Raw genomic sequence first — 27,503 nt, forward strand, 5'->3', positions numbered from 1 at the left:
AGTTCCCATTGGATTTTTTTTTTTTTTTTTTTTAATTGAGAAAAACCATGAGTGCTCATCTAGCCTGGCAAAAACTTACCTAAAACTCATAAACATTAAAATTGAGTTACATTGAAACTCGATTTTTTATAAATCAAGTTTCAAAACAGGGACACGGTGCTTAATAGTTTGAAATTAAGGACATTGTGCTGAATATTTTAAAAATAAACCCATTTTCCCCATCTTTTTGATACAAAAATGTTCCAATGCAGCACAAGACTTCTTACTGTATGCTAAAGAAACTAGACCTTGAGGTTTGGACAGTCATCGCTTGCTCTCTACTCTCTATTGGAATGCCCGTAACAAGTACGATTTTGAAAACATTCAGCTACAACCGAATGCCATCCGTGATGGAGCTACTGTTTTTACTGGAAGAGTACCAGCACTTCACGGAAGCTCCAAGGAAAAAAAAAAAAAAAAAACAGGGGGTAAAAAGACTTAGCAGAGTCCATTTTGTCAAGTGTGTATCTTTTACAGCAATCTCATGTATTGTGTTTAGCTGCTAAGCCTGCTATGCTCTTTCGTGAGCTGTTCACTTTTTCGTCTGCTTGTCTATCACTAGATCAGTTTTTGTATACTTAGCTTTCTATCTTTTAACCCTAAAAAGAAAATAATAATAATAAAAAAAGCCTAAAATTTAAGAGTTTTATTTCAGCCTGAAAATTTTAAAAAATATAGGAATTTAAAATTGAGTGCTTATACTCAGTTGACTAGATTCTTTAAACCTTTCTAGGACTTAATAAAGTACGGGTGAGGGTGTCTTGTGACCCAAATTTTTTTTTTTTTTGATTAAACCCTGGCAAGAAAAACACTTACATTAGATTATTTATTTTACACTCCATTTCAATAAAATATTATTTCTTTATCAATTTTTATTACTCTCCCAAATAATTTCTCCCTCCCTGTGTATATGAGTAAAGAAGTAATAATGTAATCCCAAATTAAAAACTAAACATTCAAATAGTGAATTTTGGGATTAAGGACTAAAAGCTAAAGCAATGCTCATGACATTTTTGTCACCAGCACAAAAATGAAACAAATATTATGTTTGCTAAGCATATATTCGTGTCCATTACATTGCCATGTCAAAACAAATAGAATAACATCTTTGTCTTAAACAGAAGCTTCATATGCTGACAATTCTTCAGCAGCTTTCCAATTACAACATAAAACACTCACCACAAAAGGGTCATAATTTATATCATTTATGTCAAACTTGTAAACAAAAACAAAATTATTCCTAAGCTTGAGGTTGAAATGCCTGTCTAAATCCCTAGGGCAGGAGTAACATATTAGCAAACTTAGCTACCAAATCGTTCAACTAGGAAAAAAATGTTACAATCAAGACTCAAAAGAGTACATCAATTTATCAATTACTTAACCATTGAAACAGAGGCAGGAAAATAGCGATTCAATCACTTGTAATATTTGAAGTGTGCACGTAATCCTTGCACAGACCAGAAACAATCAGATTTATAAATTAATGATTTTAAAAAGAACTAAAAGAATAATGGCATTGAAAAATCATAGATTTGAGTCAAAAATTGACTTTGACTTCTGCTGTATACAAAAGTAAAGAGTATTCAATCATACCAAGTTCTCTATATCACTAGCCCACATCTCAACAATCTCACTAAACCCAGCCATCTTATATCATACAAAATCATATATTTCAATAATTCCATGATTTTCAGCAAACTCTAACTAATTCAAGCAGTTAAAACATATTTCATTAAAAAGCATAAGATCAATCAACTATGGCTGCAAAGAATATAAAGCCTTCTATATGATATCGTGAAATATAAAATCAGCCTTATTTATTGCTTACCACCAATAAATCAACTTTCTGAAAGCAAAAATTAAGCCCCTTTTTTTTTGGTGGGGACTGAGAACAAAGAGATTAAGGTCATAAAATTTTTCATGAGGGCAATCAGATGCGATCAGATTATGTTGGCTAAGCATGTATGCAGCACCATGACATTGCCATCTTTGAGGATGTGAATAATGTTATTGACACGAATATCAATTCGGCATAATAGCCATAATCTCCTTTAAAAAAAATTCTTAATAAATTAGTACCTCTGATGCTCATGTCATAAAAAATAAGAGGGAAGAAAGAAACAGCATAATAAGAGCTTGGATTCAAATTGCATATTTGATACCCAAATACTTGCCATTGAACTTCACAAAAATAGCCACCTTGCTAGAACCTCAACAGACTAATCTTCGTATTCAGATGACACATTTACCCCATCAAGTAGAACCAAACTCTCTATGGAATTGGCTGTGTAACCAGCCCATCTAATATTCGATTCCATTATAAGACGGTTCTGAAGTCGATTCTCAGGGTCAATTGATGTCAGCCCCATGAAAATCTGAAATAGCAATTCACCATTGTCTGTGCAGCCATGGAAATGATGAAACCAATCGATTGGTACACATTTTCTGGTCCAAGACTCTGCCATGCCATACTCCTTCATCACCCATAAGTGGCACATAGTGCCCCCAGTAGCTAGAGGGTTAGAGATAATAATATAAGCGAGCGATCCCTTGAACACTGTAAGATATGATTGGCATACATCTAAGAAATCCAGAGGCAGCATTATCTTATGGAATCTCTCATCATTAATGTCAAAGGACAAAATGAAACTGCAGTGTTTGTTAGTTCGTATCAAGTGCAGTGCTCCGTTAAAAAATATACATGATGATAAATGATAAACATATCCAATGTTGGGGTCGGACAACTCCGCTGACACTACCTTTCTCCAAGAATCCGTACTCAATGTGTAAACCTCAGCCTCAGTCGGTGGATCTGGCTCTCCAAGAGACCTTTGGAAAGTCACAAGTCTAAGAATCTTGAAATCATTCTTTTGAGAATGATAAGCAAGTCCAAGGGTGGCACTATCAAAAGGGTCAGTCAAAAGAGCAGGAGCAAGCATCTTAAACTTTCTAATGCTTGGGTTCCACAAATATATCATATGATCACCATTGTTTTCGTCATAGCTATGAAGGCAGAAGATGCCATTACAGAAGCAACTCATGATGGCATCATAAAAGGGAAAGGGGGTTATAAACCTGGAAATCTCAGTCACAGTGCGGTCCCTATTGTAAACAAGTGTACGCAAATCTTCGTGAAAAGAATAGCCCTCTGTTACAGATGCATATAGCAGATAACCATTGTGACTATTTTTATTGGATAATGATTTGGCTTCGTTGAGCTTGAAGTGTGTGGCAATGAAAATGGGGTTTGTGATTGTAGAGTACCATGATTTAGAAACGCACCTGAATCGGATTAAGGATTTCACTGGCAGCCGATTCAGTACGTCGAATACGATGTCGTCGTCCAGAACACGCTCGGCCAACAATCTTAGCTTTTCCGTAGTTCGAGACATCGGTGGCACTCTTGGACCTTTGGTATAGATTTGCGGCTGCAAGAAGGTAAAGTAAAAGAGGAGCCAAGTTAATAGACTATTTTCAGTGTATTTGGTTGAGAAAGGGAAAAAGAAAATGCTTCCTTTTTAGTTTTTACATGTTAGAAAGACTGAGGGGACAGAAACAGAAAAGAATATAATATATTTAATTTAGATATATATTTTTCCTTGAATACTCCAAATAAAAATTGAAATTTTAAAAGTCATTAGTGGTGACCTCCAAAAAATTGCAACATTTTTGCTTGCCTTTCTCCTCATTTCTACCCATTTAGGGTTGATGAGAAAAGTGGGCCTTGGTGGATAATTACTCCCTCTATTTTCTCATTTTCTTTCTAATAGCTTTTCCCTCCGTTTTCAAACAAAGTTTAAAATTTTTTACTGTTTGAGGTGTCACAAATCACTTATTAAAACAATCTAAACATTCATTTATTTGATATTTGAAGTTTATAAATCACATTTATTATCATATTAGTAAAAATTTTATAGCATGTTTAGTATTTTACAAAAAATAAAATAAAGAAAAAAAATGATGAAAATTGGTGTAACTACTAGTATAAAACAAATTTTAATATAATTAGAGCACTTTACAAAAAATTTACTAAATGAGATTACCACCGCACACCCTAGGTGTAGTGGTTACTCCACAAGTATATGTGCTTATAGAGTGTGAGGTGTGGAGGGCAAGGGTCGAGGTTCAAGTCTCCAAAAGTGAGTTTCACACATATATACACTTAAATTAGGCTATAGTAGAATTTCTATCTTGTACAAATAAATAAATAAAAACTAAACAAAATTAAAAACGCCTATCATCAGTCTCCACAATTTATACTTAAATTTTATTTATGAATAATATATAAGTGTATATCAACATGCCAAATAATTGTATTTTTTATTCATCTTTTGACTCACTTCTCTCTGCCACTTGGATTAACTGATGTTTGTATAGATAAATTGATGTTGGCAACCTTTGGATTGGCAAACGATGGAGATTAGTGATGCTCGTGACGCTATTGTTGTCAAGCAATAGTAGAAGGGTCTTTTTGTTGTTGAAGGTGCTTTGTAAGGGTGTGCTGTCAACTCGCCAAAACCGACCCGACCTAACCTAACCCACAGGGTTGGGTCAATTTTTAGGGCTTGGTGGGTTTGGTTGGGTTACAATTTTTTTATTTTTTATTTTTTTAAATAGCGGGTCGAGCTGGGTTTGGGTCATAAAATTCCAAACCCGCCAAACCCAGCCCGACCCACCCATATATTTAATATATATATATATTTAAAAAATTTATTATATAATTAAATTTTTTTTTAAAATAACAAGTTGTTCCTATCCTATATAAAAGCCAATTAGTTCACACAAACCCTAGTAAATTACTATTGTTATTTAGTCATTAGTGTTGTTTGCCTTTAAGGAGTTACATTGATACTAATCTTTGGGTTTTTTAAATATATTTATATTTATATTTTTTTTCTACTCAATTTAATAATAATAATAATAATAATAATAATAATAATAATAATAATAAATTTGTCCAACCCCATGTAGATTGGGTTGGGTTGGATTGGACTTATGTGATGGGTTGGGTTGGGTTAAATTTTTTTGACCCATCATGGTGGGTTGGGTTAAAAAATCCCCTTAACTAGACCCAATTGCTTTGCAAAGGAGATGGTGGTGTTGCTATGAAAGGAAAGGTGGGGAAGAGAAAAACAAATGTTAATATGTTTAGAGATCAAAATAATATTTAAATAAAATAGAGAAACTAATATTAAGTATGTAAGTGTATGTGACTTTAAGTTTGTCAAAAGAGAAAAAGTGAAAATTTTATTTTCTAGACCAAATAATTTGACTAAAATTGTGTTAAGATTGATGTGAATGCTCTAACAATATGATTGTGCCAAGAGTATTGATGGTCATATATATATAAACACACAAACACACACCATTGATACTCCTCCAACTATTGAATTAAAAATTTAATTAATTAATTAATATTTTTTTTCAAATCTTGTAAAGTAATTTTTTTACCACTTATAATGTGTAAGAACTCAATTTGGATTGGACCTAGTATAGGATTGGGTTTTAGCCCAACAAGCTCAAATAATGAATTTGTAGGGTGTGGGTGAAAAAACTAGTTATATTCTAGAGAAAAGACCATAATTGTTGCTGATTTAAGAACATTAAACACAAATAAGAGTAAAAACTGTCCTCGACATGGCCTGAGGAGCTTCGTTGTACTATCTTATTCATGAGCCAGATTATCAGTGTTCAGTAGTTTGTTACCAAGGTCTTTCTAGTGTTTTTTTCTCTCCTCTCCTTCTTTAAGCCACCTTTCTACGCTATATACTGTAATCCCGGCATCATCTGTACCATACACATGTAAGTTAGGTTCTAAGAACTCCCTCCTGTCCCATCCAACATCTCCTAGAACCTTCAACTAGTAGCTGTAAGGCTACTTCTCCATTGTTTAGGTATCACCTTCACATTAATGCGGCCAGAGAGTTAGTTGTGAGACATTTAATGTGGAGGTAGCAGCTTTGAAGATATTTGTTGTCTCCCTTTATTCATTCCTAGTCCAATGTCCATCTTCTAACCGTGATGCAATCTTGAAGACTGTCCATGATGATAAGACCTTTTTAATGACCTCAGATCTATGTTTCCAAGATGACTTTTCTCCTCGGACATATTCTAGACTATTATACACAATCCTTACTTCTTCTTCTCATGCCCTTCCCATAATAAACTTATTTGCCCATCCTTGGATTAGTTAATATCCTCAGATTGGGCCATAGCCCAATTCGTACAGTTTTTAATAGTACTTTCTGGCTAACTGGCCCCACATAATATATGATTGTATTTTTTTTTAAATAGAGAATATTTTAAAATTTGTTTTTTTGAAATAGTAATTTAAACTTTTTTTTACTCTGGTAATAGGGCTTCATATAGAGTAGAATATGAGAATTAAATATCTTGGTTAGTCAGTTAAGCTATAAGGCTTGATATGCATAATAATTTTAGCTTACCTGTGATATGGTGAAGATTCTAATAACTAATTTATTTACACTATAAGAAATAAAGATGCATTTTGACAAGTTTTTCTAATTTGGACTGTACATAATCAATTGTAAAAAAGGATTATCTTTATTTGTCATTCTAAGGATCCTTACTAGTAATTTCATACAAAATTGTGTAGAATTCTATGAATTTACAAAGGAAAAAATTATTATAAGTCTCCCAACCTAATATGGCAATCAGGAATTTGTTTGGCCATTGAAATAGAGTTTCAACGAAAGAAACTCTGTTCCTATTTGGTCTGGTAGGTTAAAGGAGAAGGAGGAAATCTCTCAATCTCTTTTTATTATTATAATTATTATTATTTTTATTATCTTAACTTATTTTTAGGGATGCTGTTGTGCTTTTAGTAATGCTGGTCCTATCAAAAGCTTCGAGCTCAAAATATGCTTTCAACAGATAGTAATACAAAGAAACTCAATTTCAGCCTCATGACAAGGAACTTCAGAGAAATGCTATGGACAACAGCGAGATATATAAAGTACCTCTATCTCACTACAGTATAGCACAAATCATACTATCCATCCTTACAACTTTGGAATCTCATTAAAAAGCAAGTTATAAGCTTGACAAGCAATTGGATCTAGTTAGAGTAGTCAACAAATAAAAAAAAAAAGGTAATTGGATCTATTCAGATGCCCAACCTTCTCATTCAAAATATTTATCTTGCAGTTCAAAGATATACATATAACTCTGGAGCAAGCAATAAGATGGAATGGTATAAGAAAGAAACACTAGAGTAATTAGCTTTAATATTTTCTTTGATGCAAGAAAACTTGAGTAAGGACATCAGTGGCCACACATAAAACAACAAACAAAGGCTTAGTTTCAAAATTTTGGGCTAGACTATGGATCCTCGACAGATTAGTTAAAGTTGACCGTATATCATACTATGTCCAAATGATTGTCACTGGTGTTTTGAATTTATATAATCATCTCTCTTTTAGTGAAACATAAAACTATTCTATTGAAGTTATATAACACATTTAAAACAAACTTTATGTAACTAAGCAAAACAATGTAAAACATTCAAAAGCCTTATAAATTGCAAGCTTGTAAATTTGCCGCATCTACATCAGTTAATGCTGCTCATAAAAGAACTCCAACTTAAAACAGGATAAAATGCAGCCACAAGATAATTCACACGAGCAGTTAACATATTCTTTTATCAGTAATAACTAATAACTAATAACTAATACACACGCTTGTCACAATTTCTGTTAAAACAGGTCTGTGTGATAACCATTGCTCTTCTTTAATTCCAAGTAGGATTTATCTTATCTCATTATACATATTATTGTATCCCAAACCAAAAGTGCTTAACATACAAAGAGCAAGTTAGAAATAGAAATTTGAAGTGCTGGGTTGCATGGTTGCTTTGGACAGAGCAGCAACATTCAGTGACTAGTAGCCTACTAGGCAAACTAAGTAAATGTATCTAGTCAAAGAATTTGACTAGTACTTCTACTGCATACGACATTAAAGCAGTTCCACACATCCCTAATTGCTCATGTTGCTATGTCCACTTATCAATTATCTAACTAAGCCCAGCCATTTTATATCAAACAGAATCGTATATTTCAATAATTTGGATGTTATATTTAAAAGGATTGTTTGTGCTGCCTTGGTTTGAGCAAGTACATGTCTGTCGCCCGCCCCTACTATATCTCTCTCTTTCTCTCTCCACCGAAATCCACCGGCAGCTCCACCAAGAGATCCCTATGCCACTAATAGGCCCACCCACAATGGTACACTCCCCTCTTTAATCATTAGTCTATTTCGTTGCTTCTTTAACCACTGTATCTCTTTGTTTATGCTAACTAAACAAACCTCAGTATGGACTTAAACTAGACATGGCAAAACGGGCGGGGCGGGTCAATCGGGTTGCGAGTCAAATGGGTCACGGGTCAAAAACATGTCATTTTAAGCTGGTTAAAAACAGGTTTGGGTTAATCGGGTTACGGGTCGGGTCTGGTCGGGTCGAGTTGACCCGTATTTTTCATATGAATTTTTTTATTTTTTGTTTTCATAGAGAAAATAACATGTATTTGCCATTTGGAAAGTTATGCAACAAATTAGTTGATGTAAAATGCATTATTTTGAATTCACCACTTATATCAAGAATTAACTCAGTTAAACTTATTAATACTTATTCTATAATTTTAACATTATACAAATCCTAACATTGTTATCTAAAACAAAATAACACAAAGATAAGTAAAACAAATACACAAATTTTATTTTTATACAATATCAACATTCCAAAATATAAAACAAAATTATAATTGACTTATTGGATAACTCATTTGATAAAGAATAAAAACATATAAGAAATTTACAGTATTGAAAATTAATTTTATAATCTATTATCAATTATGGTTGGCACTCTATTTTAATTTGAGATATACATTAAAGTTCGATTGCTTACTTATTTATATATGGTTTTTTTTATGAATATCATATCATTGTTAAGCAACACACACTCTAGAAAATATCATAATTTATTTTAAAAAGCCATTTATTTTGAACATAAATTGTTAAAAAATAGGTCTAAGCATTCATAATTTATGCTAATTTGATACTTTGGCTTCATTATTTTCACACTTGTAAATGTTTCTCACACATATCTACAATTTTAAATATGTTTTTAACTCTACTGTAATCAAATTATCTTGGCATGTACTTTGCTATTTGATATCTAAAAATCTTTACTCATTACATAATGCTCAACCATTTATCTTTCAATTAATTTGCATGTAGTTATGTAAATGTATCAATTGTTTCCTTAAACCTCACAATAAACAATTAAACTAATATTGCCTTAATTTTACTATTTTTTTACCCAAAAAAAAAAAAGGTTTTAAAAAAATAGTTCGGGTTCGGGTCGGGTCATGGGTTTGCCCGTTTTTACTTCGGGTAAAAAAAAATCAAGTTTGGATAGGGTATTTTTCGGGTCAGGTCAGAAAATTCTGACCCGTTTTGCCATGTCTAACTTAAACTAGTAGATATCTACAATGAGATTGCCATCGATCCACTAACTGTTTAAAATCGATCTTTTTCAATAGCCATTGACCCACAACTTTCTTTAGGTATAACACTAAAGCTCTTCAGTTTCCAAGCTTTGCTTATGAGATATTTTTTTTTTTGAAAAAAAAAAAATTCCGTATGAGAGATTTGATTTTTTCCCCTCTTTATTTGGTTGCATGACAAGAACAAGGCATGGCAAGTTGCCCTGACTAGAGAGGCGAGTTCGGGGAAAAATCACTAGACTATAGATGGGGGTAAGACAGCCATTATCCAACCCCACCCTGCCCCACCATGTTGCCATCCCATTGTTGGTCACAGAACTTAATATTGAAAATTTAACAATTAATTTATTTACCATACTAGAAGTAAAGATGCATTTTTTCTAATTTGTACATAATCAATTATGAATAAAAGAATTATCTCTATTTGTAATGCTAAGGATCCTCACTAGTAATTTCGTACTAAATTGTATAGAATTCTGTGGATCTACAATAATAACAACAACAACAGTAAACAAAGCTTTAGTCCCAAAATTTTGGGGTCAACTATGGATCTTCAATAGATTATATAATTATTTGAAGCAAGTATCCAACCTTGTATGGCAATTGGAAGTTGTTTGGCCATTGAAATAGAGTTTCAATGAAAAATCCTCTGTTCCTAATTGGTCTGGTATTTTAGAGGAGAAGGAGAAAGTCCTCCACTCTCCCTCCTTGCATGGAAGAGTATGACAAAGACACTAGACTAATTGGCTTCAATATGTTATGTGATACAAGTTAAACTTGTGTAAGGACATCAGCAGTCACACATACTATGTCAAAATTATTGACACTGATGCTTCGAAGTTGTATAATTATCTCTCTTCTAGTGAAACATAAAACTATTATATCAAAGTTATGTAACACTTTCAAGACAAACTTTATGTAACTAAGCAAAACAATGTAACATGCAAAATTCTTAAGTAGCAAGCTTGTAATTGTGTCGCATCTACATCAATTAACACATCACATAAAAGAACTATAACTTAAACCAGGATACAATCCAGCCAAAAGATAATTCATACTAGCAGTTAACATATTCTAACATTTTAAGCAAGTAGGTCTTATCTGATTATTGCTGTCATTTACCGAAATCCGAACATATCAAGGCTGGCTAGCCTTTTTTTTTTTTACTAAGACAAATCAGTGAGTTATGCACAGGTATTTTTGACTAATGGATAAGATTTAGGTATACTTACTTACATCGATAAATAAGCAGCCGTATCTTGTAAGTCATGTAATTGAACTCTATTATAAGCTTGGCACGAAAGGGTCTCCCTGAATTTCTAGGTCGGGAGTAACAGCTTAATAAAATTATACTACCCTATCATTCAATCTGGTAAAAGGGTTCAATAGAAGAAAGTGCATCAAATTGTTATTATTATCTGAAACTTTGAAACAGAGGCAAAAAACAATGACTAATCAATTGCATTTGGAAACATTCACTTGCATAGTAGTTTTGGAAAGAGCCGCAACAATCAGTGGCTAGTAGGCAAATTAAACAAAACATATAGTATTTAGTAAAAAATTTGACTACGACTTCTACTGTATACAAAATTAAAGCAGTTCAGGCATCCCTAATTGTCCATATTGCTAAGCACACTTATCAATTATCTCATTAAGCCCAGCCATCTTTTACCATACAAAATCATATATTTCAATAATTTCATGATGTTTAGCAAACCTTAACATTTTCAAACAGTAGAAAGTTCAATAGCCCTGTTTTTTTTTATTTTTTTATTTTTTTTTATATATATATAAAAAGAAAATTTGAAGAATTAGAGATTAAGCTGATCTAATTGTTAATGTTTCTAGGGTATACCTATGAGATAAGATTATATTGGCTAGGCATGTACTGCACCATGGCATTTCCAAGTTTGTAGTATAATGGCAGGATCAGTAAATCAACCTCACATCTCATACAAAATGAAAATATTCATGCTTTCTTTTGGGACTAATGGCTTAAAGCTGAAGCAAATCTTGCTCGATACATTTTTGACACTAGTACAAATTTTAAGCAACATTTTTAAGCACCTATTCTTGACCATGACATTGCCATGACAAATAATATGCATAATCCTTATACAATAGCCGTCAGTTAAATAAATAATAGCCATAAGCTCTTAAGGATTTCCCTTTCTATTTTTTGACAAAGATAAATGTGGCATTCCATGTCACAGCCATACTTTCATGTCTGCAGCAGGAAGGAAGAAAGCCAACATAATAACAACTTTGTTTTAAACAAAAGCTTCATAATCCCATCCATCATATATCATACCAAATCATATATTTGATGAATTTCATCAAATCATAACAATTTCAAGCAGTTAAAAACATCTTTAAAAAAACCACATAATCAATTAAATATTTGTGCAAGGAATCAAAATCCTTCTATTTGATATAGTGAAATATAAATTTGACTTATTCATTACTTACAACCTAAATATAAACTTTCTGCTTCCTGTGCAGATTGCACAAGTTCAGCCTCTTTTTTTTTTTTTTTAGGGACTAAAGTCAAAGAGAAGCTCATCAAATTTTCCATGTTGTCACATGGGCAATAAAATAAGATAAGATTATGTTGGCTAGGTATGTATGACATTTCCATCTTTGAGGCTGTGCACAATGTTATTGACCCTAGTATCAGTTGGGATATAATAGCCACAATTCCCATTAGGATTTTTTACTCCTGAATAAATTAATAACTCTAATGTTCATGTGTTCAACAATAAGAGGGGGAAAAATAAAGAGAGCATAATAAGGGCTCAATTTAGTAGTCAAATTCCATATTTGATACCACAAATACCTGTCAACATGAACTTCACCAAAATAGTCACCTTTCAGAAAATTCAACAAACTAATCTTTATATTCAGATACACTATTACCCCCATCAAGTAAAACCAAACTCTCCATAGAATTAGCAGTGTAATCCGCCCAACGTGCATCTTCAATAGTAAAAATGTTCTGATGATTCTCAGGGTCAAATGAAACTAGCCCATTGGCATTCTTCATTAGAATTTCACCATTGTCAGTGCAACCGTAGCAGCTATAGAAGGAATTCATTGTTATACATTTTTTAGTCCAAGTCCAAGACTCAGCCAGACCATACTCCTTCATCTCCCATATAAGGCATATGTAACCCCTATTAGCAGGATCATGACAAAAAACAATCAAAGCAAGCAATCCCTTGTATACTCCAAGTTGTCTAAACTCTACATTGAATCCTCTCGAGTAATTTTGAGGCAGCTTTATCTCATGGAATCTCTCATCATCGACGTCAAAGGACAAGATAAATTCATAGCCCTGAAAATATGCTATAATGTGCAGAGCTCCATTTACAAATACACAACGTTTACCTAAAATAAAAATAGGTCGACTTAAGGACTCCACTGATATTTCAACCTTTCTCCACGAATCAGTACTGGATGTGTAAATCTCGGCCTCAATCCTGAACCGATTTATTACAAATTTTTCAATAATATCATAAAAACACGCAAGTCTAAGAATCTTGAAATCATTGTTTTGAGAATTATAAGCAAGTCCAAGAGTGACGCTCTCAAGTCTAAGAGTGCCGCTATCAACATAGTCAATCAAGCGAAAAGGAGCAAGTGTCTTAAACTTTCTAATGCTTGGGTTCCACAAACATATTATATGATCACCATGGTCGGTAAGACAATCAAGGCAGAACATGCCATTACAGAAGCTAGCCACGTTGAAACCAGAAAAGGGGATTTGAAAAGCAGAAATCTGGGTGAGTGTGTGGTCGCTATTGTAAACAGCCGTACACAGTTCATGGCGAGATGAAAAATCCTTTGGTACATGTGTATATAACAGATAACCATTGTTATTGTTATTGTCGTCAATGGATAGTGATTCTTTCGCTTTGTTGTGGTTGAGATGTGTGGTGATGAAAATCGGGTTGGTGATGGTGGAGTACCAAGATTTGGAAACGCATCTGAATCGGATTAAGGATTTCACTGGCAGCCAAGTTAGGATGTCGAACACGACGTCGTCAGGGACAGGGAGGCGCTTTTCCGTAGGTCGAGACATCTACGTTGGCGGTTCCATTTAGCTTTCTGAATATTTCTGATTACTTTAACTATTCAGACCTTACTACTTTTATAATGCCTATGGCCCATGGTGCTGCGGCTCTGGACCTAAACACCCACGTTGTAAAAAGCCCATTTACCAAAAAAAAAAAAAAGGGTAAATTTTCTAGAATTTTTTTGAACTTCTGTTTATAATAAATATAAAAATTTTAAAATCTAACAGTAGAATTACATTTTTTGTTATATTTTTCATACTTTTAAAATTTTAAGAAGATTAAAGATCAATAAATACATCAACAATCAAATTTTAAAGTTTCATTCTATCATTTTTTTTTAAAAAAAAAAAAAAATTTAAGTTTTAAGTTTTTGTAATATAAAATTATGTATAAAAAAATGTGTATTGTCGAGACATCTTCGTTGGCGGTTCGATTTAGCTTTCTGAATATTTCTGATTACTTTTAACTATTAAGACCTTACTACTTTTATAATGGCTATGGCCCATGATGCTGCGACTCTGGACCTAAACACCCACGTTGCAAAAAGCCCATTTACAAAAAAAAAAAAGAAAAGGGTAAATTTTCTAGAAATTTCTTGATCTTCTTTTTATAACAAATATAAATTTTAAAAATCTAATGGTAGAATTATATTTTTTTATTATATTTTCCATACTTATAAAATTTTAAGAAGATTAAAGATCAATAACTACATCAACAATCAAATTTTAAAGTTTTATTCTATCATTTTAAAAAAAAAAAAATTTAAGTTTCAAGTTTTTGTAGTATAGAATTATGCATAAAAAAATAAGTGTATTGATTAAATAGTAAATGACACCGATTTGAATGAAATTTGACATGCCTTATTGTCATCCCATTGTTCGACCTGGGACTTTATAAATATGCATTTTTGACAAAATTTTCTAAATTGCATGTAAACCATTGTGAAAAAAGAATTTTATTTATTTGTTATGCCAAGGAGACTCACTAGTAATTTTGTCCTAAATTGTGTTGAATTATATGGATTTACAAATTATAAAATTATTTGAAGATATTATCCAGCCTTGTATGGCAATTGTAAATTGTTGGACAAAATAGGCTTATGCCCTTTTCTGGAGAATTAATTAGCTTTTTGCCATTCTTCCCAAACTAAATAGGGAAATGCTCATCTTTTGAAAATCGACTTTCTCAAAATCGAGTTAAAAAAAAAAATTCTGGAGCCCTATAGTGACGTTTTTAAGGACCTATAGTAATGTGTTAAGAACTTATAGTAACGTTTTATAACTTGATATCCAAAAAATCGAGTTATAGGCAATAAAATTGCCTATAACTCGATTTTATGGATATCAAGTTACAAAACGCCACTATAGGTCCTTAAAAACGTCACTATAGGTCCTTGAAAATGTCACTATAAGGCTTAACTCGATTTTCAAAAAGTCGATTTTCAAAAGAGGGGCATTTCTCTATTTAGTTTGGGAAGAAGGGCAAAATGCTAATTAATTTGCCTAAAAATGGCAGAAACCCATTTTGTCCGTAAATTGTTTGGCCATTGAAACAAATTTCGATGAAAAAAAAATCTTTGCCCCCTATATGGTCTGGTAGGTTAAAGGAGGAGAAAGTCTCTCACTCTTCCCTCACCCTTGGGTTTGTTTTTATTTTCCAATAACAAGTCAACAACATTCTCGTGCCTTTTGTAATGCTGGTCCTATCAAAAGCTACCAACTAAAACGTACTTGACATTCAAATAGTAAGTTATAAATAGACATTTGGAATTAAGGACTAAAACCTAAAGCTATGCTCATTACAATTTTGTAGTCTTCCAAATCACAGCAATAGTTTCATGCCAGCAGCAGCAAGAATGAAAGTCAACATAATTACAGCTATGTTTTAAACACAAGCTTCATTCGATAACAATTCTTCAGCAGCTTTCCTATACCATAAAACACTATCACCACAAAAGGGTCATGTCGTACATCTTTTATGTCAAACCTGTAATCAAAATTATTCCTGAGCTTGAGGTTGAAAAGACCTATCTAAATCCCTAGGCAAGGAGTGACATGTTAGCAAACATAACTACCAAATCATTCGACCAGGAAAAATTGTTCGAAACAAGAGAGTACATCAATTTATTAGTGACTTAAATTTTTTTTTTTTTTTTTAATTTATGCAGTGACTTAACCGTTGAAATAGAGCGTGTGATCCATGCTTTTTAGAAAGCAAACCAATGTGTTGATGCATTGGCTAAACTAGGAGCGCAGCCTTTGTATAGTTTTGCAACTTTTTGTAACCCACCGCCTGTGGTGGAGGCTACATTAGCTTTTGACCAGGCTAATTTGCATTGTAATAGACTTGTGAATTCTTAAGTTAATGTTAAATCATGGTTTACCGGAGGGGAAAAAAAAAAAACCTTTTGAAACAGAGGCAGAAAAATAGTGATTCAATCACTTGTCATATAAGTGTGCACATTATCCTTGAACAGATCAGCAACAATCATTGGAAAATAGGCAAACTAAACTAAGCATGTAATTTTATTAAATTAATAGGCTTAATTCTTTTAAAAAGAACTAAAAGAATAAAGGCACTGAAAAATCATATAATTGAGTAAAAAATCATATAGTAAGAGTATCCAATAATATCAAGTGGTCTATATATATCACTGGCCCACTTATCAACAATCTCAATAAGCCCAACCATCTTATATTATACAAAATAATATATTTTGATAATTCCAAGATTTTCAGCAAACTCTTAACATTTTCAAGCAGTTAAAACTTTTTTTTTTTTTTAAACAATAGAATCAAATGCAAAGAATATGAAGGCTTTATTTGATAAAGTGAAATATAAAATTAGACTTATTTATTGCTTATCACCAATAAGTCCACTCTCTGCACCCTGGATAGGATACAGAAATTAAACCCCTTTTTTTGGGTGGGTTCTGATTTCTGAAGGCAAAGAGATTAAGCTCATCAAAATTTTCATTTTATCAGAAGGGCAATCACATATGATAAGATTATGTAATGTATGCAGCACCATAACATTGCCATCTTTGAGGATGCGAAAAATATTGTTGACACAAATATCAATTGGGCATAACAGCCACAATCCCCAAAATAATTTTCTTAATAAATTAATACGTCTGATGTTCGTGTCATAAACAATAAGAGAAAAGAAAGAAACAACATAATAAGAGCTCAAATTCAAATTGCATATTTGATACCAAAATACATGTCATTGAAATTCACAAAAATAGCTACCTTGCTAGAAACTTCAACAGACTAATCTTCATATTCAGAGGATGCATTTACCCCCATCAAGTAGAACCAAACTCTCCATAAAATTAGATGCATAACCAACCCATCTAATATATCTCTTTGATACAAGAATGTTCTGATTTAGATTCTTCTCAGGGTCAATCAAATTAAGCTCTGTGGCAATGCCAAATAGTTCACCATTGTCAGTGACGCCAAAAAGAGAATGAATCCAATCGATTGGTACAGATTTTCTAGTCCAAGACTCTACCAAACCATATTCCTTCATCACCCATATGTCGCATATGGGGTCTATATCACGAGACAAAACAATAAAAGCCAGCAATCCCTTGAACACTCCAAGACATCCTTGGTATCCATCTAAGGAATCCTGAGGCAACATTATCTTATGGAATCTCTCATCATTGACTTCGAAGGACAAAATGAAACGGCCGTTGTTAGTAAATGCTATACAGTGAAGTGCTCCATTAAAAAATATAAACGGTGAAGTATGATAAACATATCCAATGTTGGGTTCGGATGAATCCACCGATATTACAACCTTTCTCCATGAATCCGTACTCAATGTGTAAACCTCGGCCTCAGCCGGTCGATCTGGGCCATCTGGCTCTTCATCAGACTTTTGAGAACACATAAGTCTGAGAATCTTGAAATCATTGTTTTGAGAATTATAGGCAAGTCCAAGAGTGACCCAACTAAAAAATTCAGTCAGAAGAGCAGGAGCAAGCATCTTAAACTTTCTAATGCTTGGGTTCCAACATATTATAGTATCATCATCATATCTACTTAGGCAGAAGATGCCGTTACAGAAGCAATTGACGAAGTAACCATCCAAAAAGCAAAATGGGGTTTTAAACCTAGAAATCTCAGTCAATATGTGGTCCCTATTGCAAACAAATGCAACCAATTCTTCTTCATTAAATGAAAAGTACTCTGATTTAGATGTATATAGCAGATAATCATTGTGACTATCTTTATTGGATAATGATTTGGCTTCGTTGAGCTTGAAGTGTGTGGTAATAAATATGCGGCTGGTTATGGTGGAGTTCAAAGATTTTGAAACGCACCTGAATCGGATTAAAGATTTCACTGGCAGCCGAGTCAGTATGTCGAATACGATGTCGTCCGGGACGCACTCGGTTGACAATATTAGCTTTTTCGTAGGTTGAGACATCGGTGGTACTTTTGGTTTGGGTTTCCGGCTAAAAGAAAGTTTTTTTTTTGTTTTTTTGAGAAGATGCGGCTAGTCGGCTACAAGAAGGCAAAGTAAAAAAAAATACAGCGTGTATATATATACCTTCTCCACATGAAAGGAGTCTAAGTAAAAATCAAATACCTTAAAATTCTTGAACTTTAAGTTAATATTGACACAATATGTATTAAACATTTTTATTTGTTGGAGAGGATATATACGGTTTTTTAGGATAGGTTTACAATGCCATGATACGAGGATTCTGGCATTTTACCCCTAATTTAAAAAAAAAAAAAAAAAAATTAGCAATATGCCCCTGTTTGCAAATCGAGTTAAGCCCGATCAAACTTAAAAAAAATATATATAAAAAAAAAAAAAAAAAATTTCCATGGAACTCGAGTTGCAGGAAATTGAGTTCTATGCAAAAAAAATTTTTATAAGTGTAATTGCCCTATATTCAGGGAGCCCTATAGTGGCGTTTTTAATCCCTATAGTGACATTTTAAGTCCCTATAGCGGCGTTTTTCTACAAAAAAATTATAAGTATAATCGCCCTGTTCTGGTGCCCTATAGTGGCGTTTTTAGGTCCTATAGTGACGTTTTAGAGCCCTATAGCGGCGTTTTTATGCAAAAAAATTTTATAAGTCCCTATACCAAGTTCAAGGGGCCCTATAGTGGCGTTTTTAAGCCCTATAGTGGCATTTTTAAGCCCGAACTCGACTTCCCTAAAATCGAGTTCTATGCTTTTTTTTTTTTTAGTTTTATTCGGCATAACTTAATTTTCTACGAATCGAGTATTTCATTGAAACTCGATTTTAAGGTAATCGAGTATCGAAACAGGGGCATATCCCTATATAGTTTCAAAATAGGGGCATATTGCTAAATTTTTTAAAAATTAAGGGCAAAAGGCTAGAATCTCCGCCATGATACTACTAAATTCTATTAGCTCGCAGTTCTAAGCTTATCATACTCCTTTGTAATATATACTATAATTTTAGCAATAAATTTTCTAATTTTTATTAAAAATACAACTGGGCAAGAGAAATATAATAAAAAATTTTTTATCTAAAAATTTCTTGTGATAATTTAAGTCTTATTCAAGTATAGTGGTTGTATGGCATCAACCAACTAAATTTAATTTTAAAAAAATGAAATTTAATGAATTTTCTTCAATTTGGTATAGCCACTTGGTGCAACCACGGTTTCTAAGCCCAATTTTTATTATATAATAAGTATATATATATAGGGGGAAAATAACAACATTAACTAACAAAATAAGATCCTTTATTTCGCTAAGATTCCTCCTAAACTATTATTAACAATTTTAAAAAAATCTTAACCAAATAAGATTTATTGTTCATTGCTTCTTGCGGATCTAAAAATTTTTATTTTTTGTACTTCAAATTTACAACACCAAACAACTAATATAACCCCAATGTACTCACATAATGCTTATTCAACCAAATTCCTAAGCACAAACAATGCAACATATCAAATGAAAATACTTCCTCAATATGAAAATACATTTTAGCAGATAAACCTTTGCAATACCTAAAACTATTCCTCACCTATGTCAAAAAATTTTCTATGTGCATCAAATTATGATATGGGTTTTGTACTTGAGATGATAGAGAGATGATCGCTTGAGAGATAACACCAAATCCAGGGATGTATAGCTATGGAGCTGTGAGAAACACTGAAGTTAAGGGGACCAAAAACGTTGATTCTAAAAAAACTTGTTTTGGATATAACGTTAGTGAAACTCGATTTTCTTAAAATCGAGTTCACTTTAAAAAAAAAATCCCAATATAATTCTATAATTTTAAAATTGAGTTACAAACACAAAAAATAATTTCATAGAATATTTTTTCAAATTCCCATGAAACTCGGTCTTAAGAATATCGAATTCAGCATTGAAAAAATTTCTGAGGAACTCAAGTTCCAACTGGATTTTTTTTTTTTTTTTTGGGAAAAGCCACGGATGCTCGTCTAGCTTGGCAAAAACTTACCTAAAACTCAAAAACATTAAAATTGAGTTACATTGAAGCTCGATTTTTTAAAAATCGAGTTTCAAAACAGGGGCACGGTGCTTAATAGTTTGAAAATAGGAGTATTGTGTTGGATATTTTAAAAATAAACCCATTTCCCCCATCTTTTTTATACAAAAATTTTCCAATGCAACACAAGACTTCTTACTGTTTCAGAGTATGCTAAAGAAGCTAGACCTTGAGGTTTGGACAGTCATCGCTTGGTCTCTACTCTCTATTGGAATGCTTGTAACAAGTTCGATTTTGAAAACATTCAGCTACAACCGAATGCCATCCGTGATGGAGCTACTATATTTTCTGGAAGAGTACCAGCACTTCACAGCAGCTCAAAAAAAATAAAGACTTAACAGAGTCCGTTTTTGTCAAGCGTGTATCTTTTACAACAACGTAATGTATTGTGTTTAGCTGGAGAAATTATAGCGTCCTCTAGTGGACCACGTTATTTATCCACTATTCCACAAAAAAAATTCACTTGTTTAAAATTGCTGAGTTAGTAATTAATTTCTGTTTAAAATTTTTTTTCTAACTAACAATTTTAAACAGGTGGAAGTTTTTTAATGGAATGGTGAACCACATCACTTATTTACCATGTGGATCTTATAATTTCTCGTTTAGCTGCTAAGCCTGCTAGGCTCTTTCGTGAGCTATTCACTTTTTCGTCTGCTTGTTTGTCACTAGATCAGTTTTTATATACTTAGCTTCCTAACTTTTAACATTTAAAAAAAAAAAAAAAAAAAAAAGCCTAAAATTTAGGAATTTTATTTTGGCCTGAAATTTTTAAAAAATATAGGAATTTAAAATCGAGTGCTTATACTCAGTTGACCAGATTCTTTAAACCTTTCTAAGACTTAATAAAGTGTGAGTGAACGTGTTTTGTGACCCCAAAAAAAAAAAAATGATTAAACCCTGGCAAGAAAAACACTTATATTAGATTATTTATTTTACACTACATTTCAATAAAATATTATTTCTTTATCAATTTTTATTACTCTCCCAAATCATTTCTCCCTCCCTCAGTGTATATGAGTAAAGAAGTAAAAATGTAATCCCAAATTAAAAACTAAACATTCAAATAGTAAAATTTGGGATTAAGGACTAAAAGCTAAAGCAATGCTCATGACATTTTTGTCACCAGCACAAAAATGAAACAAATATTATGTTTGCTAAGCATATATTCGTGTCCATGACTTTGCCATGTCAAAACAAATATAATAACATCTTTGTTTTAAACAGAAGCTTCATATGCTAACAATTCTTCAGCAGCTTTCCAATGACAACATAAAACACTCACCACAAAAGGGTCATTTTTTATAATTTACATCATTTATGTCAAACCTGTAACCAAAATTATTCCTAAGCTTGAGGTTGAAATGCCTGTCTAAATCCCTAGGGCAGGAGTAACATATTAGCAAACTTAACTACCAAATCATTCAACTAGGAAAAAAATGTTACAATCAAGACTCAAGAGAGTACATCAATTTATCAATGACTTAACCATTGAAACAGAGGCAGAAAAATAGTGATTCAATCACTTGTAATATTTGAAGTGTGCACATTATCCTTGCACAGACCAGAAACAATCAGATTTGTAACTTAATGCTTTAAAAAAGAGCTAAAAGATTAATGGCATTGAAAAATCATAGATTTGAGTCAAAAATTTGACTTTGACTTCTGCTGTATACAAAAGTAAAGAGTATTCAATCATACCAAGTTCTCTATATCACTAGCCCACTTATCAACAATCTCACTAAACCCAGCCATCTTATATCATACAAAATCATATATTTCAATAATTCCATGATTTCCAGCATACTCTAACTAATTGAAGCAGTTGAAACATATTTTATAAAAAAGCATAAGATCAATCAACTATGGCTGCAAAGAATATAAAGCCTTCTATATGATATCGTGAGATATAAAATCAGCCTTATTTATTGCTTACCACCGATAAATCAACTTTCTGCATGCAGAAATTAAACCCCCTTTTTTTTTGGTGGGGACTGAAAGAAAAGAGATTAAGCTCATCAAATTTTTCATGAGGGCAATCAGATGTGATAAGATTATGTTGGCTAAGCATGTATGCAGCACCATGAAATTGCCATCTTTGAGGATGTGAACAATGTTATTGACACAAATATCAATTCGGCATAATAGCCATAATCTCCTTAAAAAAAAATTCTTAATAAATTAGTACCTCTGATGTTCATGTCATAAAAAATAAGAGGGAAGAAAGAAACAACATAATAAGAGCTCAGATTCAAATTGCATATTTGATACCAAAATACTTGCCATTGAACTTCACAAAAAATAGCCACCTTACTATAAACCTCAACAGACTAATCTTTGTATTCAGATGACAAATTTACCCCATCAAGTAGAACCAAACTCTCTATGGAATTGGCTGCGTAACCAGCCCATCTAATATTTGATTCCGTTATAAGACTGTTCTGAAGTAGATTCTCAGGGTCAATTGATATCAGCCCCATGAAAATCATAATTAGCAATTCACCATTGTCTGTGCAGCCATGGAAATGATGAAACCAATTGATTGGTACACATTTTCTGGTCCAAGACTCTGCCACGCCATACTCCTTCATCACCCATATGTGGCACATAATGATCCCAGTAGCTAGACGGTTAGAGATAATAATATAAGCGAGCGATCCCTTGAACACTGTAAGATATGATTGGTATACATCTAAGAAATCCAGAGGCAGCATTATCTTATGGAATCTCTCATCATTAATGTCAAAGGATAAAATGAAACTGCAGTGTTTATGAGCTGCTATACAGTGCAGTGCTCCGTTAAAAAATATATATGGTGAATGATAATAAAGACGTCCAGCGTTGGGGTCGGACAACTCGGCCGACACTACCTTCCTCCACGAATCCGTACTCAATGTGTAAACCTCAGCCTCAGTCAGTGGATCTGGCTCTCCAAGAGACCCTGGGAAACTCACAAGTCTAAGAATCTTGAAATCATTCTTTTGAGAATGATAAGCAAGTCCAAGGGTGGCACTATCAAAAGGGTCAGTCAAAAGAGCAGGAGCAAGCATCTTAAACTTTCTAATGCTTGGGTTCCACAAATATATCATATGATCACCATTGTTTTCGTTACACCTATCAAGGCAGAAGATGCCATTACAGAAGCAATTCATGAAGGCATCACAAAAGGGAAAGGGGGTTATAAACCTGGAAATCTCAGTCACTGTGCGGTCCCTATTGTAAACAAGTGTACGCAATTCTTCGTGAAAAGAATAGCCCTCTGTTACAGGTGTATATAGCAGATAACCATTGTGACTATTTTTATTGGATAATGATTTGGCTTCGTTGAGCTTGAAGTGTGTGGCAATGAAAATGGGGTTTGTGATTGTAGAGTACCATGATTTAGAAACGCACCTGAATCGGATTAAGGATTTCACTGGTAGCCGAGTCAGTATGTCGAATACGGTGTCGTCGTCCAGAACACGCTCGGTCAATAATCTTAGCTTTTCCGTAGGTCGAGACATCGGTGGTACTTTTGGATCTTTGGTATAGGTTTGCGGCTGCCAGAAGGTAAAGTAAGGGGAGCCAAGTTAATAGACTATTTTCAGTGTGTTTGGTTGAAAAAGAAAATGCTTCCTTTTTAGTTTTTACATGTTTGGAAAGACCGAGGGGAGTGAAAAAGAAAAGAATATAATATATTTAAAGGTCATTTAATTTAGATATATATTTTTCCTTGAATACTCCAAATAAAAATTGAAATTTTAAAGGTCATTTGTGGTGACCTCCAAAAATTGCAACATTTTTACTTGCCTTTTTCCTCATTTCTACCCATTTAGGGTTGATGAGAAAAGTGGGCCTTGGTGGATAATTAATCCCTCTACTTTCTCATTTTCTTTCTTATAATGCCAACCAAAGAAGGAAAATTGTCATGTCAGCACAATTTTTTTTTTTTTTCCTTTCCCTTTGTTTTCAAACAAAGCTTAATTTTTTTTTACTGTTTGAGGTGTCACAAATCACTTATTAAAACAATCTAAACATTCATTTATTTGATATTTGAAGTTTATAAATCACATTTATTATCATATTAGTAAAAATTTTATAGCATGTTTAGTATTTTACAAAAAATAAAATAAAGAAAAAATAGGATGAAAATTGGTGTAACTACTAGTATAAAACAAATTTTAATATAATTAGAGCACTTTACAAATATTTTACTAAATAAAATTACCACCGCGCACCCTTGATGCAGTGGTTATTCCACAAGTATATATGCTTGTAGGGTGTGAGGTGTGGGGGGCAAGGGTTGAAGTTCAAGTCTCCAAAAGTGAGTTTCATACATATATACACTTAAATTAGGTTATAGTAGAATTTCAATCTTGTATAAATAAATAAAAACTAAACAAAATTAAAAACGCCTATCATCAGTCTCCACAATTTATACTTAAATTTTATTTATGAATAATATATAAGTGTATATCAACATGCCAAATAATTGTATTTTTTATTCATCTTTTGACTCACTTCTCTCTGCCACTTGGATTAACTGATGTTTGTATAGATAAATTGATGTTGGCGACCTTTGGATTGGCAAATGATGGAGATCAGTGATGCTCTTGATGCTATTGTTGTCAAGCGATAGTAGAAGGGTCAACCGACCCACCCATTATTTAATATATATATTTAAAATATATTATTTAATTAATAAATTTTTTAAAATAACTAGCTCTTCATATCTTATATAAAAGCCAATTAGTTCACACAAACCCTAGTAAATTACTATTGTTGTTTAGTCATTAGTGTTATTTGCCTTTAAAGAGTTACATTGATACTAATCTTAAGATTTTTTTAATATATTTATATTTATATTTTTTTCTACTTAATTTAATAATAATAGTAATAATAATAAATTTGTCCAACCCATAGGTTCAACCCGACCCAATCCGACCCATGTAGGTTGGGTTAGGTTGGACTTATGTGATGAGCTAGGTTGAGTTGAATTTTTTTTTATCCACCATGATGGGTTGGGTTAAAAAATCCCCTTAACTAGACCCAACCTGACCCATGCATACCCCTAGTGCTTTGCAAAGAAGATGGTGGTGTTGCTATGAAAGGAAAGGTGGGGAAGAGAAAAACAAATATTAATATGTTTAGAGATCAGAATAATATTTAAATAAAATAGAGAAACTAATATTAAGTCAGATGTAAGTGTGTGTGACTTTGAGTTTGTTAAAAGAGAAAAAGTGAAAATTTTATTTTCTAGACCGAATAATTTGACTAAAATTGCGTTAAGACTGATGTGAATGCTCTAATAATATGATTGTGCCAAGAGTATTGATGGTCATATATACACACACTCCATTGATACTCCTCCAACTATTGAATTAAAAAATTAATTAATTAATTAATATTTTTTAAAAATCTTGTAAAGTAATTTTTTTACCACTTATAATGTATGATTGTATTTTTTTTTTAAATAGAAAATATTTTAAATTTTGTTTCAAAATTTTATTTGAAATAGTAATTTAAACTTTTTTTTACTCTGGTAATAGGGCTTCATATAGAGTAGAATATGAGAATTAAATATCTTGGTTAGTCAGTTAAGCTATAAGGCTTGATATGCATAATAATTTTAGCTTACCTATGATATGATGAAGACTCTAATAACTAATTTATTTACACTATAAGAAATAAAGATGTATTTTGACAAGTTTTTCTAATTTGAACTGTACATAATCAATTGTAAAAAAGGATTATCTTTGTTTGTCATTCTAAGGATCCTTACTAGTAATTTCATACTAAATTGTGTAGAATTCTATGAATTTACAAAGGAAAAAATTATTATAAGTCTCCCAACCTAATATGGCAATCAGGAATTTGTTTCGCCATTGAAATAGAGTTTCAACGAAAGAAGCTCTGTTCCTATTTGGTCTGGTAGGTTAAAGGAGAAGGAGGAAGTCTCTCAATCTCTTTTTTATTATTATTATTATTTTTATTATCTTATCTTATATATAGGGATGCTGTTGTGCTTTTAGCAATGCTGGTCCTATCAAAAGCTTCGAGCTCAAAATATGCCTTCAACAGATAGTAATACAAAGAAACTCAATTTCATCCTCATGACAAGGAACTTCAGAGAAATGCTATGGACAACAGCGAGATATATAAAGTATCTCTATGTCACTACTGTATAGCACAAACCATACTATCTCCATCTTTAATATTTTGGAATCTTATTAAAAAGCAAGTTATAAGCTTAACAAGTAATTGGATCTATTTAAGAGTAGTCAACAAATTAATAAAAAAATGGTAATTGGATCTATTTAGATGCCCAACCTTCTCGTTCAAAATATTTATCTTGCAGTTCAAAGATATATAAAACTCTGGAGCAAGCAATAAGATGGAATGGTATAAGAAAGAAACACTAGAGTAATTAGCTTCAATATTTTCTTTGATACAAGAAAACTTGTGTAAGGACATCAGTGGCCACACATAGAACAACAAACAAAGGCTTAGTTTGAAAATTTTGGACTAAACTATGGATCCTCAACAGATTAGTTAAAGTTGACCATATATCATACTATATGTTTGAATTATTGTCACTGGTGTTTTGAATATATAATCATCTCTCTTCTAGTGAAGCATAAAACTATTCTATCGAAGTTATATAACACATTTAAAACAAACTTTATGTAACTAAGCAAAACAATTTAAATCATGCAAAAGCCTTATAAATTGCAAGCTTGTAAATTTGCCGCATCTACATCAGTTAATGCTGCACATAAAAGAACTCCAACTTAAAACAGGATAAAATGCAGCCACAAGATAATTCACACGAGCAGTTAATATATTCTTTTATCGGTAATAACTAATAACTCATACACACACTTGCTTTCAACTGAAATCGTGATTTCAAGTCACAGTTTCTGTTAAAACAAGTATGTGTGATAAACATTGCTCTTCTTTAATTCCAAGTAGGATTTATGTTATCTCATTATACATATTAATGTATCCCAAACCAAAAGTGCTTAACATAGAAATAGCAAGTTAGAAATAGACATTTGAAGTGCTGGGTCGCATGATAGCTTTGGACAGAGCAGCAACAATCAGTGGCTAGTAGCCTACTAGGCAAACTAAGTAAATGTATCTAGTAAAAAAATTTGACTAGGACTTCTACTGTATACAACATTAAAGCAGTTCCACAGATCCCTAATTGTTCATGTTGCTATGTCCACTTATCAATTATCTAACTAAGCCCAGCCATCTTATATCAAACAGAATCATATATTTCAATAATTTGGATGTTATATTGAAAAGGATTGTTTGTGCTGCCTTGGTTTGAGAAAGTACAAGTCTGTCGCCCTCCCCTACTATATCTCT

General features: G+C 32.5%; 4 protein-coding genes across 4 annotated transcripts; all 4 read right to left on the bottom strand.

Annotated features, from left to right (window-relative positions):
• Positions 1-2,258: 2,258 nt before the first annotated feature.
• Positions 2,259-3,431, bottom strand: LOC115951530 (F-box/kelch-repeat protein At3g23880-like). Its single transcript, XM_031068712.1, has one exon. It carries the CDS (start codon positions 3,429-3,431, stop codon positions 2,259-2,261), a length of 1,173 nt encoding a protein of 390 aa, XP_030924572.1.
• A 9,019-nt stretch (positions 3,432-12,450) lies between these two features.
• LOC115951531 (F-box/kelch-repeat protein At3g23880-like) lies at positions 12,451-13,644 on the bottom strand. Its single transcript, XM_031068713.1, has one exon. It carries the CDS (start codon positions 13,642-13,644, stop codon positions 12,451-12,453), a length of 1,194 nt encoding a protein of 397 aa, XP_030924573.1.
• Positions 13,645-16,924: 3,280 nt separating this feature from the next.
• On the bottom strand, positions 16,925-18,079 carry LOC115951532 (F-box/kelch-repeat protein At3g23880-like). Its single transcript, XM_031068714.1, has one exon. The coding sequence runs from the start codon at positions 18,077-18,079 to the stop codon at positions 16,925-16,927; it is 1,155 nt and encodes a 384-aa protein (XP_030924574.1).
• Positions 18,080-22,189: 4,110 nt separating this feature from the next.
• On the bottom strand, positions 22,190-23,753 carry LOC115953814 (F-box/kelch-repeat protein At3g06240-like). Its single transcript, XM_031071612.1, has one exon. The coding sequence runs from the start codon at positions 23,651-23,653 to the stop codon at positions 22,481-22,483; it is 1,173 nt and encodes a 390-aa protein (XP_030927472.1). The 5' UTR covers positions 23,654-23,753; the 3' UTR covers positions 22,190-22,480.
• Between the last annotated feature and the right edge of the window lie 3,750 nt (positions 23,754-27,503).

The sequence above is a fragment of the Quercus lobata genome, chromosome 7 (assembly GCF_001633185.2).
Source record: "Quercus lobata isolate SW786 chromosome 7, ValleyOak3.0 Primary Assembly, whole genome shotgun sequence".
NCBI lineage: Eukaryota > Viridiplantae > Streptophyta > Magnoliopsida > Fagales > Fagaceae > Quercus > Quercus lobata.